This window comes from Pseudorasbora parva, chromosome 12 (genome assembly GCF_024679245.1).
Source record: "Pseudorasbora parva isolate DD20220531a chromosome 12, ASM2467924v1, whole genome shotgun sequence".
In the NCBI taxonomy this organism is placed as follows: Eukaryota; Metazoa; Chordata; class Actinopteri; order Cypriniformes; family Gobionidae; genus Pseudorasbora; species Pseudorasbora parva.
The window spans coordinates 37,023,888-37,041,068 of NC_090183.1; the positions used below are offsets into that span (position 1 = coordinate 37,023,888).

Consider the following 17,181-nt stretch of genomic DNA (forward strand, 5'->3'; position numbering starts at 1 on the left):
ATGACACTAATAAATCCCAACCCTTGATCATTTTAGTTGAACCTTTCGATTTTATGTGATGAGCACCTACATCCTCTAGATGGGGACAATGCACACGTTTTTACACTGTAACCACTGCATATAAATATTTATTTCTTTAAAGCTGAAGAGTGCAAGTTTTTGTACATTGATGTAAATTTAAACAATAATAGAATAGAATAGAATAGAATAGAATAGAATAGAATAGAATAGAATAGAATAGAATAGAATAGAATAGAATAGAATAGAATAGAAAGACAGTATATCAAGTATCAAGTTAAACCAAACAGGAGAACTTGTATTCATATAAAACACATTTTATTTACATAAATTACAAGAAAGCACAAACCAGAATCACCATAAATCTACATTAAAAACATCTTGTATATAATACTTTAAACAGATTTACTATATTTTAACTCCATATCTCAAACAATACTTTATTATGGTTTCCATAAAAAGAACAGGTATACAGAGTTTAAACTGACATCCCACTGATATTATCTAACTAGTCAGAGAGAGAAAGAGAGAGAGAGAGAGAAACAAAATGGGATATTGTACTCACAGCACGTTGAGAACAACATAACAGGCATTCTTTATTCCGAATAGCCTCCTCAACATTAGCAAACACTTGATTTCATGACTAGTGAAGATAAGATTTTTCTGTATACTGCATTTGGCAAACAAACAGGAATCCTGTTTCTCAGAGTGACGATGTCGTTGAGTCCACCACCTCTCTGCCGTTACATACTGTAGGCACGATGTTGGAGGCCGAGGCTGTAAAGACATTGTTAATAATATGAAGAATCACAGTGTATCGCCAGTGCCATTCAACAGATGTATTTTTCAAGTATTTGGGTAAATCTCATTTGATGTAATTTCTTTTTTGTCATGTGATTGATCATATAATGCTTATTATTATATCATATGTGTTCATTGTCTGATGGATATTTTTCTATTTCTCATTTCTTTTTATCAGGTTTACATTTTTGCGGTTGAGCATTAAGCTTTTTTGACTATATCAGATGTGTGTGCTTTGTGCACTTTCAATCTTTATGAATCTCATTATATTATAGATTACTGAAACAAATAGCTTATATAGAAAAAAATATTATTATTTTTTAAATTATTTTCATAATTAACCACTTTTTATTCCCTTATTTGAATTCATATTATTCATATTCTTTTTTTTCTGTGTTGGTTCTCCTTATATTTTTATTACTGTAATACACCAAAAGTCATTGTGGTATATTTATTAATACAGCAGTGATTAAAGGCAGTACCACAAATGATGTAAAAAAACTTTTACCATTCAAAATAAATGTATTATTTTCACAGTACACTACTGAGAATGAGAATTTTTGTATTATAGAGTAAAATATTTACATCATAATACTAAATATTATTTTATTTGTCACTTGATGTTGAGGTGAAATACGTTCTTTGACCCATTTTGAGAGATTCACATACACTGTAAAAAAAAAAAAAAAATGTCTCCAATTAAAAATGTTCTAGTGACTGATCACATCTAAATTTTTCAGTTGGCCAAATTCAATGTCTGTGTATTGATGCAATTTAATTCACAGAAATTCAGTTTGGCCGACTGAAAAATTTAGATGTGATCAGTCTCTAGAACATTTTCAGTTGGAGACCTGAATTTTTTTTACAGCTTATGCTCTATCCTAAGCTCAGGGATATTTCTGTGCTAGAGTAATATCAATATAATGCAATAAAGCCAAATATCTGCACTCGTACAGCACTGGATGTTTTGATCAATATCTTTCATTTCTAATAGCAGTTCAAACATTGCCAATCCATATTTTTTAAATATAGGTGACACGAGTTGATCAATATGCTTGATTTAATAAGCCGCTGTTGATTGATTATATTGACGATGATGCTGATGAATTGGAGATAAAGCTCATAAATGATACTGTACCTTGAGAGAAGCTGGAGCCAGGGCCAGTGGTCACGCTGAATCGGGTGGTGGCCACTCTGAGCGTGGTGACGTTCTTCTGGGGCTGGAAGAGGATGATGTGGATCTTAGGAGCGAAGAGGCAGCCCAGCACCACTGACCCACTCAGACTCACAGAGATGCACATGGTAGTGGTCTGTACCTGAGAGAGTAGACACACACACAAATCGATTAAACACCGTGATACCACCTGACTGACTTATTCATATTCAACAGGGATGTTAACATGGGATTGAATTTATTTTTCCATTGAACTCGATTCCAGTGTTGCCAAAGCCTATGTGCCTAAAGATATATCTTAAGAGGATGAATCCATGTGCAAAGCAGGTGTGTGTGCCGTGTATAAGCAATCTCATGCATACTAATACTGGTATTAGAGGACATGCATCGCCAAATAACATTTTGATGTGAGAGGAGGTGAATCAACAGGAACTATAACATTTTGATGTGAGAGGAGGTGAATCAACAGGAACTATAACATTTTGATGTGAGAGGAGGTGAATCAACAGGAACTATAACATTTTGATGTGAGAGGAGGTGAATCTACAGGAAATATAACATTTTCGCTGTTTTGTCTGAGATGTTGATTTGTATCATTATATATTTTATTTGGCAGATACTTTTTAATCCAAACCGAAGCGCATATATACATTTGATATCAGTATGTGCATTTGCTGGATTTCAAATCCCTGGCCTTGCCATTGCTATGCTAGTTGGGCTTAGATGGGTCCTCTCAGGGTCACACACACTTTTTAAATTTAAACAGACACAAAAACTTTTTAAATGGAATCGACTCCTTTGGATTTCAGCAAATGGTGAAGGGGCCTACGCATAATTGGGGACACACGCTGGACTTGATTCTGTCCTTTGGCTTAGATATTAAGGACATTATCATTGATGACTTTTTGTTATCTGACCACAACCCAGTCTTATGTTCTGTCTCTCTTCCTTGCCAACTGAAAGAAATTTTTCCAGTTAAAAAATGGCTTCGTCCACCAATGCCTAATTCATATTTGGATTTTAATGTATCTTTCATGGAGATGTTACAATGTACTCAAGTGAATCTTTTATCTCCACATCTTAATGTAGAAGAAGTTGTTAATAGTTTTAATGTTGTATACAAAGAAACATTAGACTGTATTGCCCCTTTGAGACAGGTGTGTAGAAAAAGTAAGTCTGCTCCATGGTACAATGAAGAGGTGAAATTGTTACGAAGACAGTATAGAAGATGTGAACGCAAATGGAAGAGAGATAAATTACAAATTTCTTACAAAATGTTAAGAGACTCCTTAGGTAAATTCCAGCGGGTTGTAAAAACTGCCAGGTCTAGATATTTCTCAGATTCCTCAAATTCAAGAGTCCTTTTCACAACAATTGACTCATTTCTGAATCCGACGTCAGAGGCGCCTGGAGATACATCATTTGAGCTTTGTGAAGGTCTTTTAGAATTTTTTTGTTGGGCGTATTTCTGACATTAGAAAGAATATACAACAGTGTTCATATATGCCTGTAGAAACAGTTGTAATTCATGCTGTGCTGTGTGATTTTGAGCCTATCTCTCTAGCTATGCTTTGAGATATGTAAGCTTAAGATGACATCTTCCCCTCAAGATATTGTTCCTACAACAATATTCAAGAAAGTCATTGAGTTGATTGGTCCATTTGTACTAACTATAATTAATAAGAGTCTACAGTCCGGAATTGTTCCAACTTATTGTAAACATGCTGTAGTACATCCCTTGTTAAAAAAACCAAACTTAGACACGAGTGTGCTGTGTAACTATAGACCTGTTTCTAAGCTTCCTTTTTTAGCAAAGATTTTAAAGAAAACTGTTTTTAATCAGCTCGATTCCTTCCTCAATGATAATACTATAGGTGAAATCTTTCAGTCAGGGTTTAAAAAACAACATAATGAGCTCTATTGAAAGTACTGAATGACATTTTTATTGCAACTGACCAGGGTGATGTGACTGTACTTTTACTATTGGATCTGTCAGCAGCGTTTGATACTATTGACCACAACATTTTGCTATCACGTCTAGAAAATGATGTAGGGATTAGAGGAAATTGTCTGAAATGGATTAGGTCTTATTTTGAAAACAGAACTTTTTCGGTTCAGACCGGGGAATTTACATCTACTTCAGCACTGCTATCATGCGGTATTCCACAAGGATCTGTTTTAGCTCCAGTATTTTTTTCACAGTATATGCTTCCGTTAGGTCAAATCATGAGGAAATACGGTATTACTTTTCATTGTTATGCAGACGACACCCAGCTGTACCTTCTGTTAAAGCCTACTGTCTCTTTGGCTGTAGAAAGACTCGTAGAATGTTTTGACGAGATTAAGCTGTGGATGTCCACCAATTTTTTATGTTTAAATGAAACAAAAACAGAATTGATTTTATTTGGCCCTTCCGAGTCCTTTGATACATCCAAAATTGACTTAGGTGCACTTTCACCGTTTCGGATGCATCAGGTAAAAAATTTAGGTATAATTTGTGACATAATTCTTTTTTTAAGACTAATCGCTAAAATCAAGTCCTTTGTTTCAAAGAAGGACCAGGAAAAGATAATCTATGCTTTTATTTTCTCATGATTAGACTATGGTAATGCACTATAATATGGTGTTCAACAAAAAAGTTTAGACAGATTACAGTTGGTTCAATACGCAGCTGCAAGACTTCTGACAGGTACTCAGAAAAAAGCACATCACCCCTGTACTAAGAGATTTACATTGGTTGCCAGTTTCCTATCAGATTAATTTTAAGCTTTTATTATTTGTTTATAAAGCTTTACATGGCACTGCAACATATAGCCGATCTGATCCAGGGGAGACCGCTTTTTTGCCGTCGTTGGTCCTAGGCTGTGGAATGGGTTACCTCATTATATCCGGCAGTGCTCCGGTCTTAGGGAGTTTAAACGACAGTTGAAATCATATTTTTTTTGCTTTGGCATTCGATCATACATTAGTGTGTGCTAGTGTGTCTATGCTTTGTCTTATGGGCTTTTCTATGTTATTTTATTCTTATTTTTAATTTATGGTGGTGTAATGAAATTGAAGTTGAATGTGATTGTATAATTATGTAGTATTTGGCCCTTGTACAGCACTGTTGTATTAGTATGTGCTTTATAAATAAATTGAATATTGAACATTGAACACACTGGAGAAACCCAATATGACCGTGTTAAATCATTTCAAAAGCATGGTTCAACTGCACTAAATTACTTTTTTTTTTCTTCTCAATGCCAAATAAACAAAGAGGAACTCAATCTTCTTTCTTCAGTACAATAGATTTAAAAGTGTTTCTGTGAGAGCGGCGATGCGTCAAAATAAACCGAAATGCTTTAAATAATGCATTCAGAGAAGAGCTGTGCTTGGAAAGGTCTTATATGCTTTCCCAGCAAGCATCGCTCTCTTGTCCATAAACATCCACTTTTCATATAGAATATTACACTGGATGAGTCATTATGTTGTAGTCTGTGTTTCCTGGTTCGCAAAGAGACTCAGATATTACATGGCTCTGGAATAATTCATTTTGGCCAGTTGTTGTATTCTGTAGTTAGTTGTTTAAATAAACTTTCAAAAGTGTATTTGGTTTTTGTAATGGTTTTGATAGAAGTTCACCAAGGTTGATCAAAAAGAAAGTAATATTGTGATATTTGTATCCTTTCTTTTACATTATGTCTTTGATCAATTTGTATGTGGGGACCAGAGTCCAAGACAAATGTCCCCATTGTGGACAATAAAGTGCATTGAATTGAACTGAATATTATTGCAATGTATTATAATAACTGTTCTCTATGTGAATAAATATTTTTAAATGTAATTTAATTCTGTGATGCAAAGCTGAATTTTCAGCATTATCAATTCAGTGCCACATGACCCTTCAGAAATCTTTCTAATGCTGATTTGGTGCTCAAGAAACATTTCTTATTATTATTAATGTTGATGCGTCATATTTTGCTGTGATACATTTTAAATTCAGCAATCTTTGATAAAAAGATACATATTTTTCAACATTATAAATATATTTACTGTAACTTTTATCAATTTAATACATCCTAACTGAATAAAATATAAATTTAAAAAAAAAAAGGCAAATTACTTTGTTTATTTCCAGGATTATGAATCCAACATTTGTTAGTATAGCCTACGATTTTATAATGTGACATAAAAATTGATTCCGAAGATCAAATATTTATCATATAAATCTTACAAACAGTATGTGCTTGTTCTTCTGCATATCAATGGGGCAGTTGATGGCTGAGAAGCAGAAATGATACAACTGAAATGATATCTGCGAGATGAATGATGCCGTAGCATTTCCTGTGAGTGTGTGTGGGAGCGTGACGAGGTCTCTAAGGCACACCTTGCTTTCTGAGCACAGGCCCCAGCTGGGAATCATCCTCCCATGCTCTAACACATCACCTCACTCACACACACACACACACACACACACACACACACACACACACACACACACACACACACACACACACACACACACACACACACACATACAGAGAACAGAGAATGACATCCTGTGTCCAATCAGAACTCAAGGAGATTCCCTTCTTTCTCTCGATGCCTTTTTATCTCCTTTTCTCTGTACTCTTTCGTCTAGTCTTGATGGATGATGGAATAACTGACCCTCACAGAAGCCCACCTACAGCCATAACATTTCTGGATAACTATTAATAATTGATGAATAACTATTAATAATTAATAATAATAATTAAGAAGAAGATTTATAATAATAAACAATCAGCATAAAAATATTGGAAATGATTATAGCAGTGTAATTTTAACCAATCAGGGTGTGATGTTACTTCCAAAACACCATGGGTAAATAAATAAATAAAACTTTTTGGAAATTCTTGTTTTTGAAAATAAACATTAGTTTTTTCTTTCTTTCAATTTAATAATGCATCAAAGAGTTTAAACTGAAAAAAGTGCTTCATTCGTCAAATGTAAGAGTGTTTATTTAAATGTGTGTCCTGAGGTACTTGACTGAAGGATACTCAGACCAATTGAATAGCGAGTTTTCATAGGCCATGAAGAAATATCCCGACTTTCTTTGTTCTGCACTGAACAGCCTTTGAGCCACCTGAAATGTGAGCTTCTCCTTTCATCAGTGCAAAAAGACAGGTGATCAAAGAGATTTTTCTATCTGCCATCTGAATTGGCAGGTATGGTAACAAAAAAAATCAATCAGGCAAACTTGAAACTTGAAATTGCATATATGCTAAAAATAAAGGATAAAGTCGGTGTCAGGAAGTGATTAAGGGTTATAAGAGAAGCTCATTATCTAAATGATGAAACATATTCCATGCTGTCATTGTGTGTGCAGCGTGATTTGAAACAGCCCCTCTGATATCTATTCCCAGAGGAATACCGGTAATATCCCTCTGGCACAAGATTTACTTCTCAAAGAAATCACATTGTTAGAACACTCAAGCAAAGCATTCATTAACAGTATTGCAGGAGCGTAGCCAAATCTCAGCTATGTTGAGCATAAATGAAATTTAAAGGTATCTTCAGAGAAACTGTTGTAATATTGGGATCCTCACATCAATGATTACATCTATGATTTCACATTTAAAAAAACAACAACAACAAAAAACACACACATTGATATATATATATATATATATATATATATATATATATATATATATATATATATATATATATATATATATATATATATATATATATATATATATAAAATAATAACCAACAATAATCATAAGAACTCATAATAATCATAAGAACTCAAGAAAATACTTAAAAGGTTAAAGGGTTACTTCAGCGATTAGCATATGGCTTTGCATCAGTAGAAGCCCTGGAGTATATTCGTATGAAAAAATCCTCCCATGGCAAATATCGTCAATTTGCATCATGGGAGGAATTTTTAGCCAGAGGCTAAAGACTACAGCCAGCAGAGGGAGCTATTTCCACATGTTTTCAAACCGCACATGGTGGATGGAGATCTCACTCAAAGCTCAGCTCGGCTCAGGCATTCATGGTAACGGTGCGGCCAGAGGAGCAAAGTAAGTGTTTCAACTTCTCAAATTAATTCCTATGAAAGTTAAGCTTCCAAAGGCATGAACTGAAAACGCACCATACTGTGTAGTCGCATTTACCTCAGCTCTCATGACGAGAGCTCATTCAGCTCATCGCGAATGTATGTAATTTGACTCTTGCAGTTTGCGCTGTGTGACACTCCCTCAGCGGCTGAATCACATATTCAACAGATGCGTTCCGTTTTTAATTGTAGTGTCTGTTCTCTAACTGAACTGATTTTATGAAAATGGTCGCGGTGGGAAAGTGATCCAGTCACAGTGATTCAGTAGCGGTGGCTTTGGGAATGGCCTCACAGAGCAGCAAAGCATTCTGGGAATTGCTGTCTTTCATCCCCATGAGACAAAAATACATTTCCCCAGTCTAGAAAGCACCAAATAAAAAAAAATTATTTCACATTTCCACTACATTAATGACCCAGTTTAAATACAGATTAATCTTCCCAGCGCTGAAGTACCCCTTTAAAATTAAATCCGTAAACATGAATTTTTAACTCTGCAAACTTGTGGTAACAGGTCCCCTTATTTAGTTTATAAATAGTTTTCATTAAAATAATAGCAAGGTACTGTATATCACCGTAATAATTTTTAAATGTATATAATTCAGGGGCCCCGTTACCACAAGTCTGCAAGTTAAATATTCACATTTTTTGGTTTAATTTTAACATTTTAAGTATTTTCTTGAGTTCTGTTGACATAATAATGTTTATTATTACATAAACATATTATTATCTGTATTGTTTTTGTGGTTAGCGTTATACTGAATATACTACATAGGGAAATACTGCATTGATTCTAAGCAATGACTGTGACAAGTAATAGCTTACTTGTTCATTAAATTGACATGCTAAACAAAATTTACATTTAGCATGTGCTATGCAAGTTGTGTATTTTAAGTTTTAAATTTAAAGGATCAAGTTCCTCTGACTCAATGTCGTTTGCCGAGTCATAACTCAAAAAGATTGATGCCTGCTGTTGCGTAAATTATTATTATTGTTTTTGAGTGTAGGATGATAGCAAGTTCAACAGAAAAGCATTTATTTCAAATATAAATCTTTATCATGACTTGAAAATATATAATAATTGGCTCTGTTTTGGCCCGACACCACAAATTCGTCTTAGTTTTCAACGCATCTCCTACAAAACGCCTGGCTCTTTTCTGTTTTACAATACTTTTCACAATCCAAATGAATGGAAATCATTCAAATTTTACATATTTTCTTTCTGCTGAATATCCCATTGCACACAGAAATGCATCACATTATGGAAGTAAAATGGGTTGCAAAAGACATTTCAAAATGACTCAATGTAAATCTTATTTAGAGGCTATTATTTCCATAGAAAGAAGATGACAAGCTATTAAATGTATTGCCACAACCATGCATTGAACAGTTCATATTTACTTACCCTATAGTCACTGGCAGTAACATAGAAGATTGGCTGGAAAGCCAGCCAGATTATGCACGTGGTGTACATGGTGAAGCCAATGAACTTGGCTTCGTTGAAGTTCTCAGGGCACTTTCGAGTCTTAAAGGCGTAAAATGTACAGAGGATGATGAGGACACAGTTGTAGGTTAAAGACATCAGCATGCTAGAGTCCTTGCTGTTGCACTTCAACGTCACCACGTCTCTTCTTTCCGGACTGACCTCCTTTCTCACCCCTGGAGCCTCAACCAAAAGCCAGACCACAACCACCAGGAGCTGACAGGAAATAAGAGCAGCACAGATGGCCACCTGTGAAGCTGGACTGATGAACCTCGGCCTTTGAGCGCCATCTTTAACGCCGTTGAAAATCCGAGCAATGCGATTGGTCTTGGTCAGTAACGCGGAGTAGCAAACGGCGAAGGAAGTGCCCAGGCCGAGCCGCCGTAACGTGCATACTACGGCGGAGGGTTTGCTGATGTAGATGAAGGTTATGCAATAGCAAAGGAGGACACCTAGCAGAAGAATGTAAGAAAGTTCACGTCCGCTAGCTTTCACCACCGGCGTCTCATTGTTCTTTATGAAGAGGCCGATGACAAAGAGTGTGCAGAGCATGCCAAGGCAAGAGATGGTGACCGGCCCAATAGCCCAAGCGTCCTCCCAATGAATGTACTCCTCCGGTAAGTTGTAGCAGCCCGTGAGATTGTCCATAGGCCATTGTCCGAAACTACAATCTGCACAGGTGAATTCGTCCAGGAGGTACTGGTAGGGCTGGCAGGGAATGCAAATCCAACAGCAAACGTCACCAGGCTGCATGCTCTTTATTTCATTTTTCCTACATGGGTCGCTGCATTGGGACGTGGGCACCACTTGGCTTTCCCAAGGAATCAAGCTTGTGTTCAGACTTAAATCCCGAGCCCAATACCCCACTTTCCTATAGACATACTCATCATTCTCTTTGTGATAATGGAAGATGTTGTAGCGGCCCAGACTGTCTCCATAAGCATCAAAGTGAACATTGTTCTCTGTATCAGCGGGACGAAATGGAGCTGCAGACACAGAGGGCAAATAATAAGCATTATTTATTTACATTCTTGGCAACAGATAAATAGATATTTTACAGCAGCAAAGTGTTTTTCTTTGTAAGTGGAAAATGTCTAACCCAGAAAGACCTTCTTATGTAAGTCCACCCTACTTTCTTCAGCGTCCTGCCCTGCACATTTCTCATTAGGTTTGTAAATGCATTGGACTCAGGTGCGAATGGCACATTTACATAATGGAAGTCAGGAGGTTGATACATTGCCTGGTTTTTATGATGTAATTTGTCATTCTTGGAAGAACATCATGAAAAAAAAAATGCAGATGGCAAAAAGATTTAGAAGTAGACGAAGTATAGCTATAGGAACCTGACAGTCTGCCATCAGTTCCCTAATACAAGCAATTGACCGCTTCGCACAGATATTTAATATACATCCTTGCTTGTACTTGTTTAAATCATTTAGAAGTTAGCATGAGGCTAATGAGGCTAATGCATGTAATAAAACACTTAGGCCGTTCACAGGTCATATGTTGGATTCATGCATCAGTGTAATCTATTTTACAGCAGCAGTTTCCCCTGGGGAGAACTTCCTAGATCCATATATCTTTCAAATTGATTTCTTTGACTACACAAAGAATAGACATGAATTTATTACGATATACTGATTATATACTGATCAACAAAAATCTGATTGTGAGTCAAACTACAATATATGTGAAAATTGTAACTTTTAAACTTACAAATGGTATGCTATTGTATGAATATCAGTAGTAGGCCTATAGAAATTTATAGAAAACTGCATATGAGACATAAACATAACAATACCTAAAACAACTTAAAAGGATGTTGAAATAGATGCACTAATTAATTGTTGTTTTTTATTATCTATAGGTTTTGCCTTATGAGAAGAGAACTGTATATAACTATATATAACTATATATATATATATATATATATATATATATATATATATATATATATATATATATATATATATATATATATATATATATATAGATAGATAGAGAGAGAGAGAGAGAGAGAGAGAGAGAGAGAGAGAGAGACTTTAACTATTTGTATTTAATATTTAATATAATTCTTAAATATGATTTGTTTCGCAAATTGATACACACACACACACACACACACACACACACACATATGTGTGTGTGTGTGTGTGTGTGTGTGTGTGTGTGTGTGTGTGTGTGTGTGTGTGTGTGTGTGTGTGTGTGTGTGTGTGTGTGTGTGTGTGTGTGTGTGTGTGTGTGTATCAATTTGCGAAACAAATCATCTTTAAGAATTATATTAAATATTAAACATATTTAAGAATTATATTAAATATATATATATATATATATATATATATATATATATATATATATATATATATATGATACGTATATATATATATATATATATATATATATATATATATATATATATATATATATATATATATATATATATATATATGATGAAAAACTACTATATATATAGTAGTCGTAGTTATAACTACGTATATAACTATATATATAACTATATATATATATATATATATATATATATATATAACTATATATATAACTACAACTACTATAACTATATATAACATAGTTTTTCATCACTATATATATTTATATAAGATGAACAAATAAAACCTATAATGGAAGATTTTGGTTAAAATAAACTGATTACTGTATATTTTACTCTGTTCCTTGCACAAAGCTTATGGTTTTAGATGACTTGGAATGTCTAGGATATATAGGACAATTCGGTCACGCTTTAGATTGGGGTCAAATCCTCAATATTACCTAACTATTATTAATACGATTTTTGTCTCAATAAACTCCTAACCACTGCTTATTAATAGTGAGGCAGATGTTTCATTTAGGTATTTGGTAGGAAATAAGTAAGGGATGTAGAATATGGTCATGCAGAATAAGACATTAATATGTGCTTTATAAGTACTAATTAACAGCCAATAGGAAGATGCTGCTTATAAGCAACTAGTTGGACCCTAAACTAAAGTGTCACCACAAGTCAGGGCCACCTTTATTATAGTTTTATAAGGGCTTTTTAGTCCTTTCTGCTTTTGAAAATGAACAGTGTGAACATTTTGCAGCATGACCCATCTTTTGTTTCAATAGAAGAAAAAAATCCTATTGAATTCGAACGACATGACGTAATGAGTAAACAATCGCTTATTTTTATTTTTGGGTGAACTACTGATTATAATGCGAACATAAATTATATAAGAAACTCACAGTCAAAATTTGTCTTCAAGATGTATTCCTTGTACAGCTTTTTCCCATTCACTGGTTTCAGGGCACTGCAGAGTTTGGTGGAATTTGAGCACAGTGCTTGCCTCATGTTGTGAAGGGCATGGGCCATAGCGTAGACAGCATTGACCACAAACATGATCTTGGACTCCTGCTCAAATTTGCCATCCCGGAGAGAATGTTTCCCACAATTAATGTCATGCAGGCTGCACTGAAAGCGATTTTCCCAGAACTCTCTGAACCAGGGGTTACGTGTGTTGTTGTACGGATTGAGGTTTGTGAAGTACGCTGCGAATTCAGGGATCGGATAGGACGCGAGCTCAATGGTAAAAGCTCCATCCGCTACATTCTCGCTTCCTCTCACCACACTCTCCTGCGCCCCCCAGCCATCGCTGGCCACCCAGATGAAGGAGACGTTCATGCGCTTCGCTGCAACCAAGAGCTCTCTTGCGTCTTCGCTTCTGGTGAAGAGGATTACTACTTTAGCGTTGGACTTCTGCAACAGAGATCTGATTACTCCATCATAACTGAAGCGGTCCATGGAACGACTGACCTTGGCGGACGTGGCTATGCAGATTTGCAAGGCGCGGGCCTCTTGCTGAAAGGCGTCGATACCCGTCTCACCGTAATCGCCCTCTGAGGCAACGGTGGAGACGTAAGTCCAGTTGAAATAGCGTAGGATCTCAGCAATGGCTTTGGCTTGGTAGAAGTCAGGGGGTACAGTCCGGGCAAAGTAATCATAACGGGATTTGTCACTCAGTTTCGCACTGGTGGAGGCATAACTGATCTGAGGAATCTGGAAAAGACGCAGGAGATTGGCCACCTGCAAAAGGACAAATGAAAAACTGTGATGAAAAACTACTGAAGCGTGTAAATGGCCACACTATTTCACTGTAATTCACGAGGGCTGGCTGTCAGTATAATTCTTGTAAACGGCGTGATCAAAATGATGTTTATTTAGACCCTACAACCCTGTGAGCTTTTCATTTTCAGCCCAGGAATCAAATATACAAAAGATTTATATTTCAAATAAACACAGTATCATGGTTTCAACAGAAATTTTAAGCCGCACAGCTGTTTTCAACATAGATCATAAGAAATGTTTCTTGAGTACATGGGTGTTTCTCAAACGGAAGGCTGTGTCCTATGAAGGCTGCAAATCTCGGCTGTCATGTCATCAAACATCGTTGAGGTCCATCTCATTTTAAAGGATCCTCAGAAGGCAGCCTTCATTTCACGTCCTTCGTTTGGCCTGTTTTGAAGGACACATCAGATGTATCCTTTGCGGCCTTAAATCACCCACAATCCTTTGCAAGCATTTAATTTCACAAAAATACATTTATTGAGAGATCAAAAAAGATAAAATTAAAACTTTAATTAAAAAATATAAGATAAACACATGCAAATCTCTAACCCTGTGAAGCCATTTTTATCTTTCAGTGTTGTCACAGTCACTGTGTTTTGTCATACTGCATACATCAAAATTATTAATAAACCATCATCTGCATTTACAGAAAATTCTTAAAATAGCAGTTTAACAAGTCAAATTGAAAGAAGAAGAAGAAGCTGTAGTTAGGTCTGCCACTTAAGTCTAAGCATGATTAGCTAGTGATTAGTGCAGTGATTAGTCTCAACCTTCTCACTTTTCTCATCTCTGAGAACCCTTATGGCATCTCTTCACATTTACATGTTAACAATGAGAAAAATCTGCAAAACTCTTTAAAGGGATAGTTCACCCAAAAATGAAAATGTGATGTTAATCTGCTCACCCCCAGTGCATCCAAGATTTGTTGTGATTTGAGGTGTCTTTGTTTCTTCAGTAGAACACAAATGAATTAATTCCAACCTTTGCTGTGTGCCAGTCATAATGCATGTGAATGGGTAACTACTCTATGAGAGTAAAAAAAAAAACATGCTTAGAGAACATGCACAAAAACCCTGCTGCTCGTGACGACACATTGATGTCTTAAGACACGAACCGATCGTTTTCTGTGAGAAACCGAACAACATTTATGTTAATATTTTACCTCATATCCTGACAAATCTCATCTAGTGTTATATGTATATATATATATATATATATATATATGATTGTATGCTATATAAATATATATATATATATATATATATATATATATATATATATATATATATATATATATATATATATATATATATATATATAATATATATGATTGCGCTAATTTGACCTATAGATAGATAGATAGATAGATAGATAGATAGATAGATAGATAGATAGATAGATAGATAGATAGATAGATAGATAGATAGATAGATAGATAGATAGATAGATAGATAGATAGATAGATAGATAGATAGATAGATAGATAGATAGATAGATGAGGAATCTACATAATATATATCTATGATCACGCCAGATTGACCTTACCAGACGGAAGTAATAGCGGATGGGAACACTAGATGAGATTCATCAGGATATGAGGTAAAACATTTACATAAATACTGTTTCTCACAGAAAACGATCGGTTCGTGTCTTAAGACATCAATGTGTCGTCACGAGCAGCAGGGTTTTTGTGCATGTTCTCTAAGCATGTTTTTGTTTTTTGTTTTACTATTTTTTAACTATTTAAACTATTTTTATTAAAAAATCTTCATTTGTGTTCTACTGAAGAAAAACGACACCTAAATCTTGGATACACTGGGGGTAAGCAGATAAACATCACATTTTCATTTTTGGGTGAATTATCCCTTTTAACCCTTCCGCTGTCATACCGGAGATTTATTTGTGAAATATGCATGTACGAAAACAAGTGGCGTTCACAGACCTCCGCGGGGGGCAGGGTCAATAGCGTTCCGGCGGGGGGTGGGTTGGGGGATTAGAAATCGCGGGGGCACTGCGGTGCAATCGATAAGGGCACTTACACTTACCCCCCCACAGCCCCCCTTGTGCATGTCTCTGACGAAAACTGCTCATGAGAGAGTTCATTTACTGTCTAGCTGTTGAAGGACAGTGAAGCACTAGATCTATATGGTTTTGAACACCAGTACACTTCACTTTTTTGCCAGCTGTATGTGAGTGTTTTCAGTTGTGATCATGTGATATGCAATAGAGCCTGACTGGTCTCTGCCTCAGGCAGTTCCTTAGAAGCCTGAGGGAAAGTCAGCACAAAGACAGCGGCAGCGAATAAAAAAGCTCTTCGGGTTTTCTCTGTACTGTATGTCAACATTGCATAACATGTAATTGTTATCTGACTTACAGATTAACATATTCAACATCATGTAAACACACAGGGAATAGGCAATGCATGTGAATACATGTCCCACACACAAAAGAAAAGTCTCATAAAATGAGAAATACAAAGATAGCCTTTTTGCTATCCACAATTTTTTATTATTATTATTATTTTTATCTAAATGCAATGCTTCCAAATCCACATGGGACATTTAACAATATCATTTGTAGTTTTCATATGTAAAGTAATTATTGCTAAAGCTCAACAAGGAAGCAAATCATAGCCACACAAATTGTTTAATTTCCTTTGTAAGAATCTGAGAAAATAAGTAGACTCATCACAATTAGGTATTTTAACAACAGGCCTAAAATGTGACTAATAGTTTCTGTTTATAGTTTCAAAAAAGCACAATCAAAATATTTCTAAGTATCTCCTGGAATCTGCTCAAGTATTTCTAATTGGTAATCACATCTTAATCATACTGTAACTATTTATACAGACCACGCATGAATCACTCCACACACTCACTCTCTGTCTGAGAGAGGAAGGCATAAGTTGTTAATTTAACCCTAGTTACACTTAGCCAGACCTTCAAACTTACTTACGGCAGAAAGCCTGGACTCCGTAACAGTTTTTGTATTGGCCAATGAGCGCCCAAAGGCTGTCAAACTGACATGTAAAGCAACCAATCACAGTTTGTTTTATTCTGCGTCATGTAAAATGTAACTCCGATGTTCCTACAATAACAGACCGCTGTGTAAAACTCTTGGACGTATTTAGAGAGTCATTATATAAATGTCATTATATGTGGAATCACAAATTATGTTCAAGGTTAAAAAAGCAATTACCAATCACTGTTTTGTAAGCAAAAAAGGAATATGTACAGATATTAAGCACCAAGGCCACAACATGCTCTTCACATTCTCAAGACATAAGACTAGCTTTCTCCTTCAAACAAAAGGCAACAAATTATTAATGTAACTGCCTTTCCTCGTGTACTCTCACTTAAACAGCCACTTAGAAATACTACCTGTCTGTTATGATGGTAGTAAAATTTCTATTGCACACTGCCCTACTTACTGTAAGTGCTGTACCTCAGGAATGTGTACTAGGCAATTTTCATGTCATTCTGTGATTACTAATGCATGGC

General features: G+C 35.5%; 1 protein-coding gene across 2 annotated transcripts in view; it reads right to left on the bottom strand.

Annotated features, from left to right (window-relative positions):
- Positions 1 to 325: 325 nt before the first annotated feature.
- The window catches only part of grm2a (glutamate receptor, metabotropic 2a), a 67,551-nt gene continuing 50,695 nt past the window's right edge, over positions 326 to 17,181 (bottom strand). For both annotated transcript variants that reach the window (XM_067460158.1, XM_067460159.1), the window contains 4 exons: positions 12,802 to 13,639; positions 9,484 to 10,547; positions 1,958 to 2,135; positions 326 to 795 (listed from right to left, as the gene is read on the bottom strand). In XM_067460158.1, the coding sequence (XP_067316259.1) occupies positions 722 to 795; positions 1,958 to 2,135; positions 9,484 to 10,547; positions 12,802 to 13,639 (2,154 nt within the window). In that variant the 3' untranslated portion in view covers positions 326 to 721. The remainder of the gene's footprint in view (positions 796 to 1,957; positions 2,136 to 9,483; positions 10,548 to 12,801; positions 13,640 to 17,181) is intronic.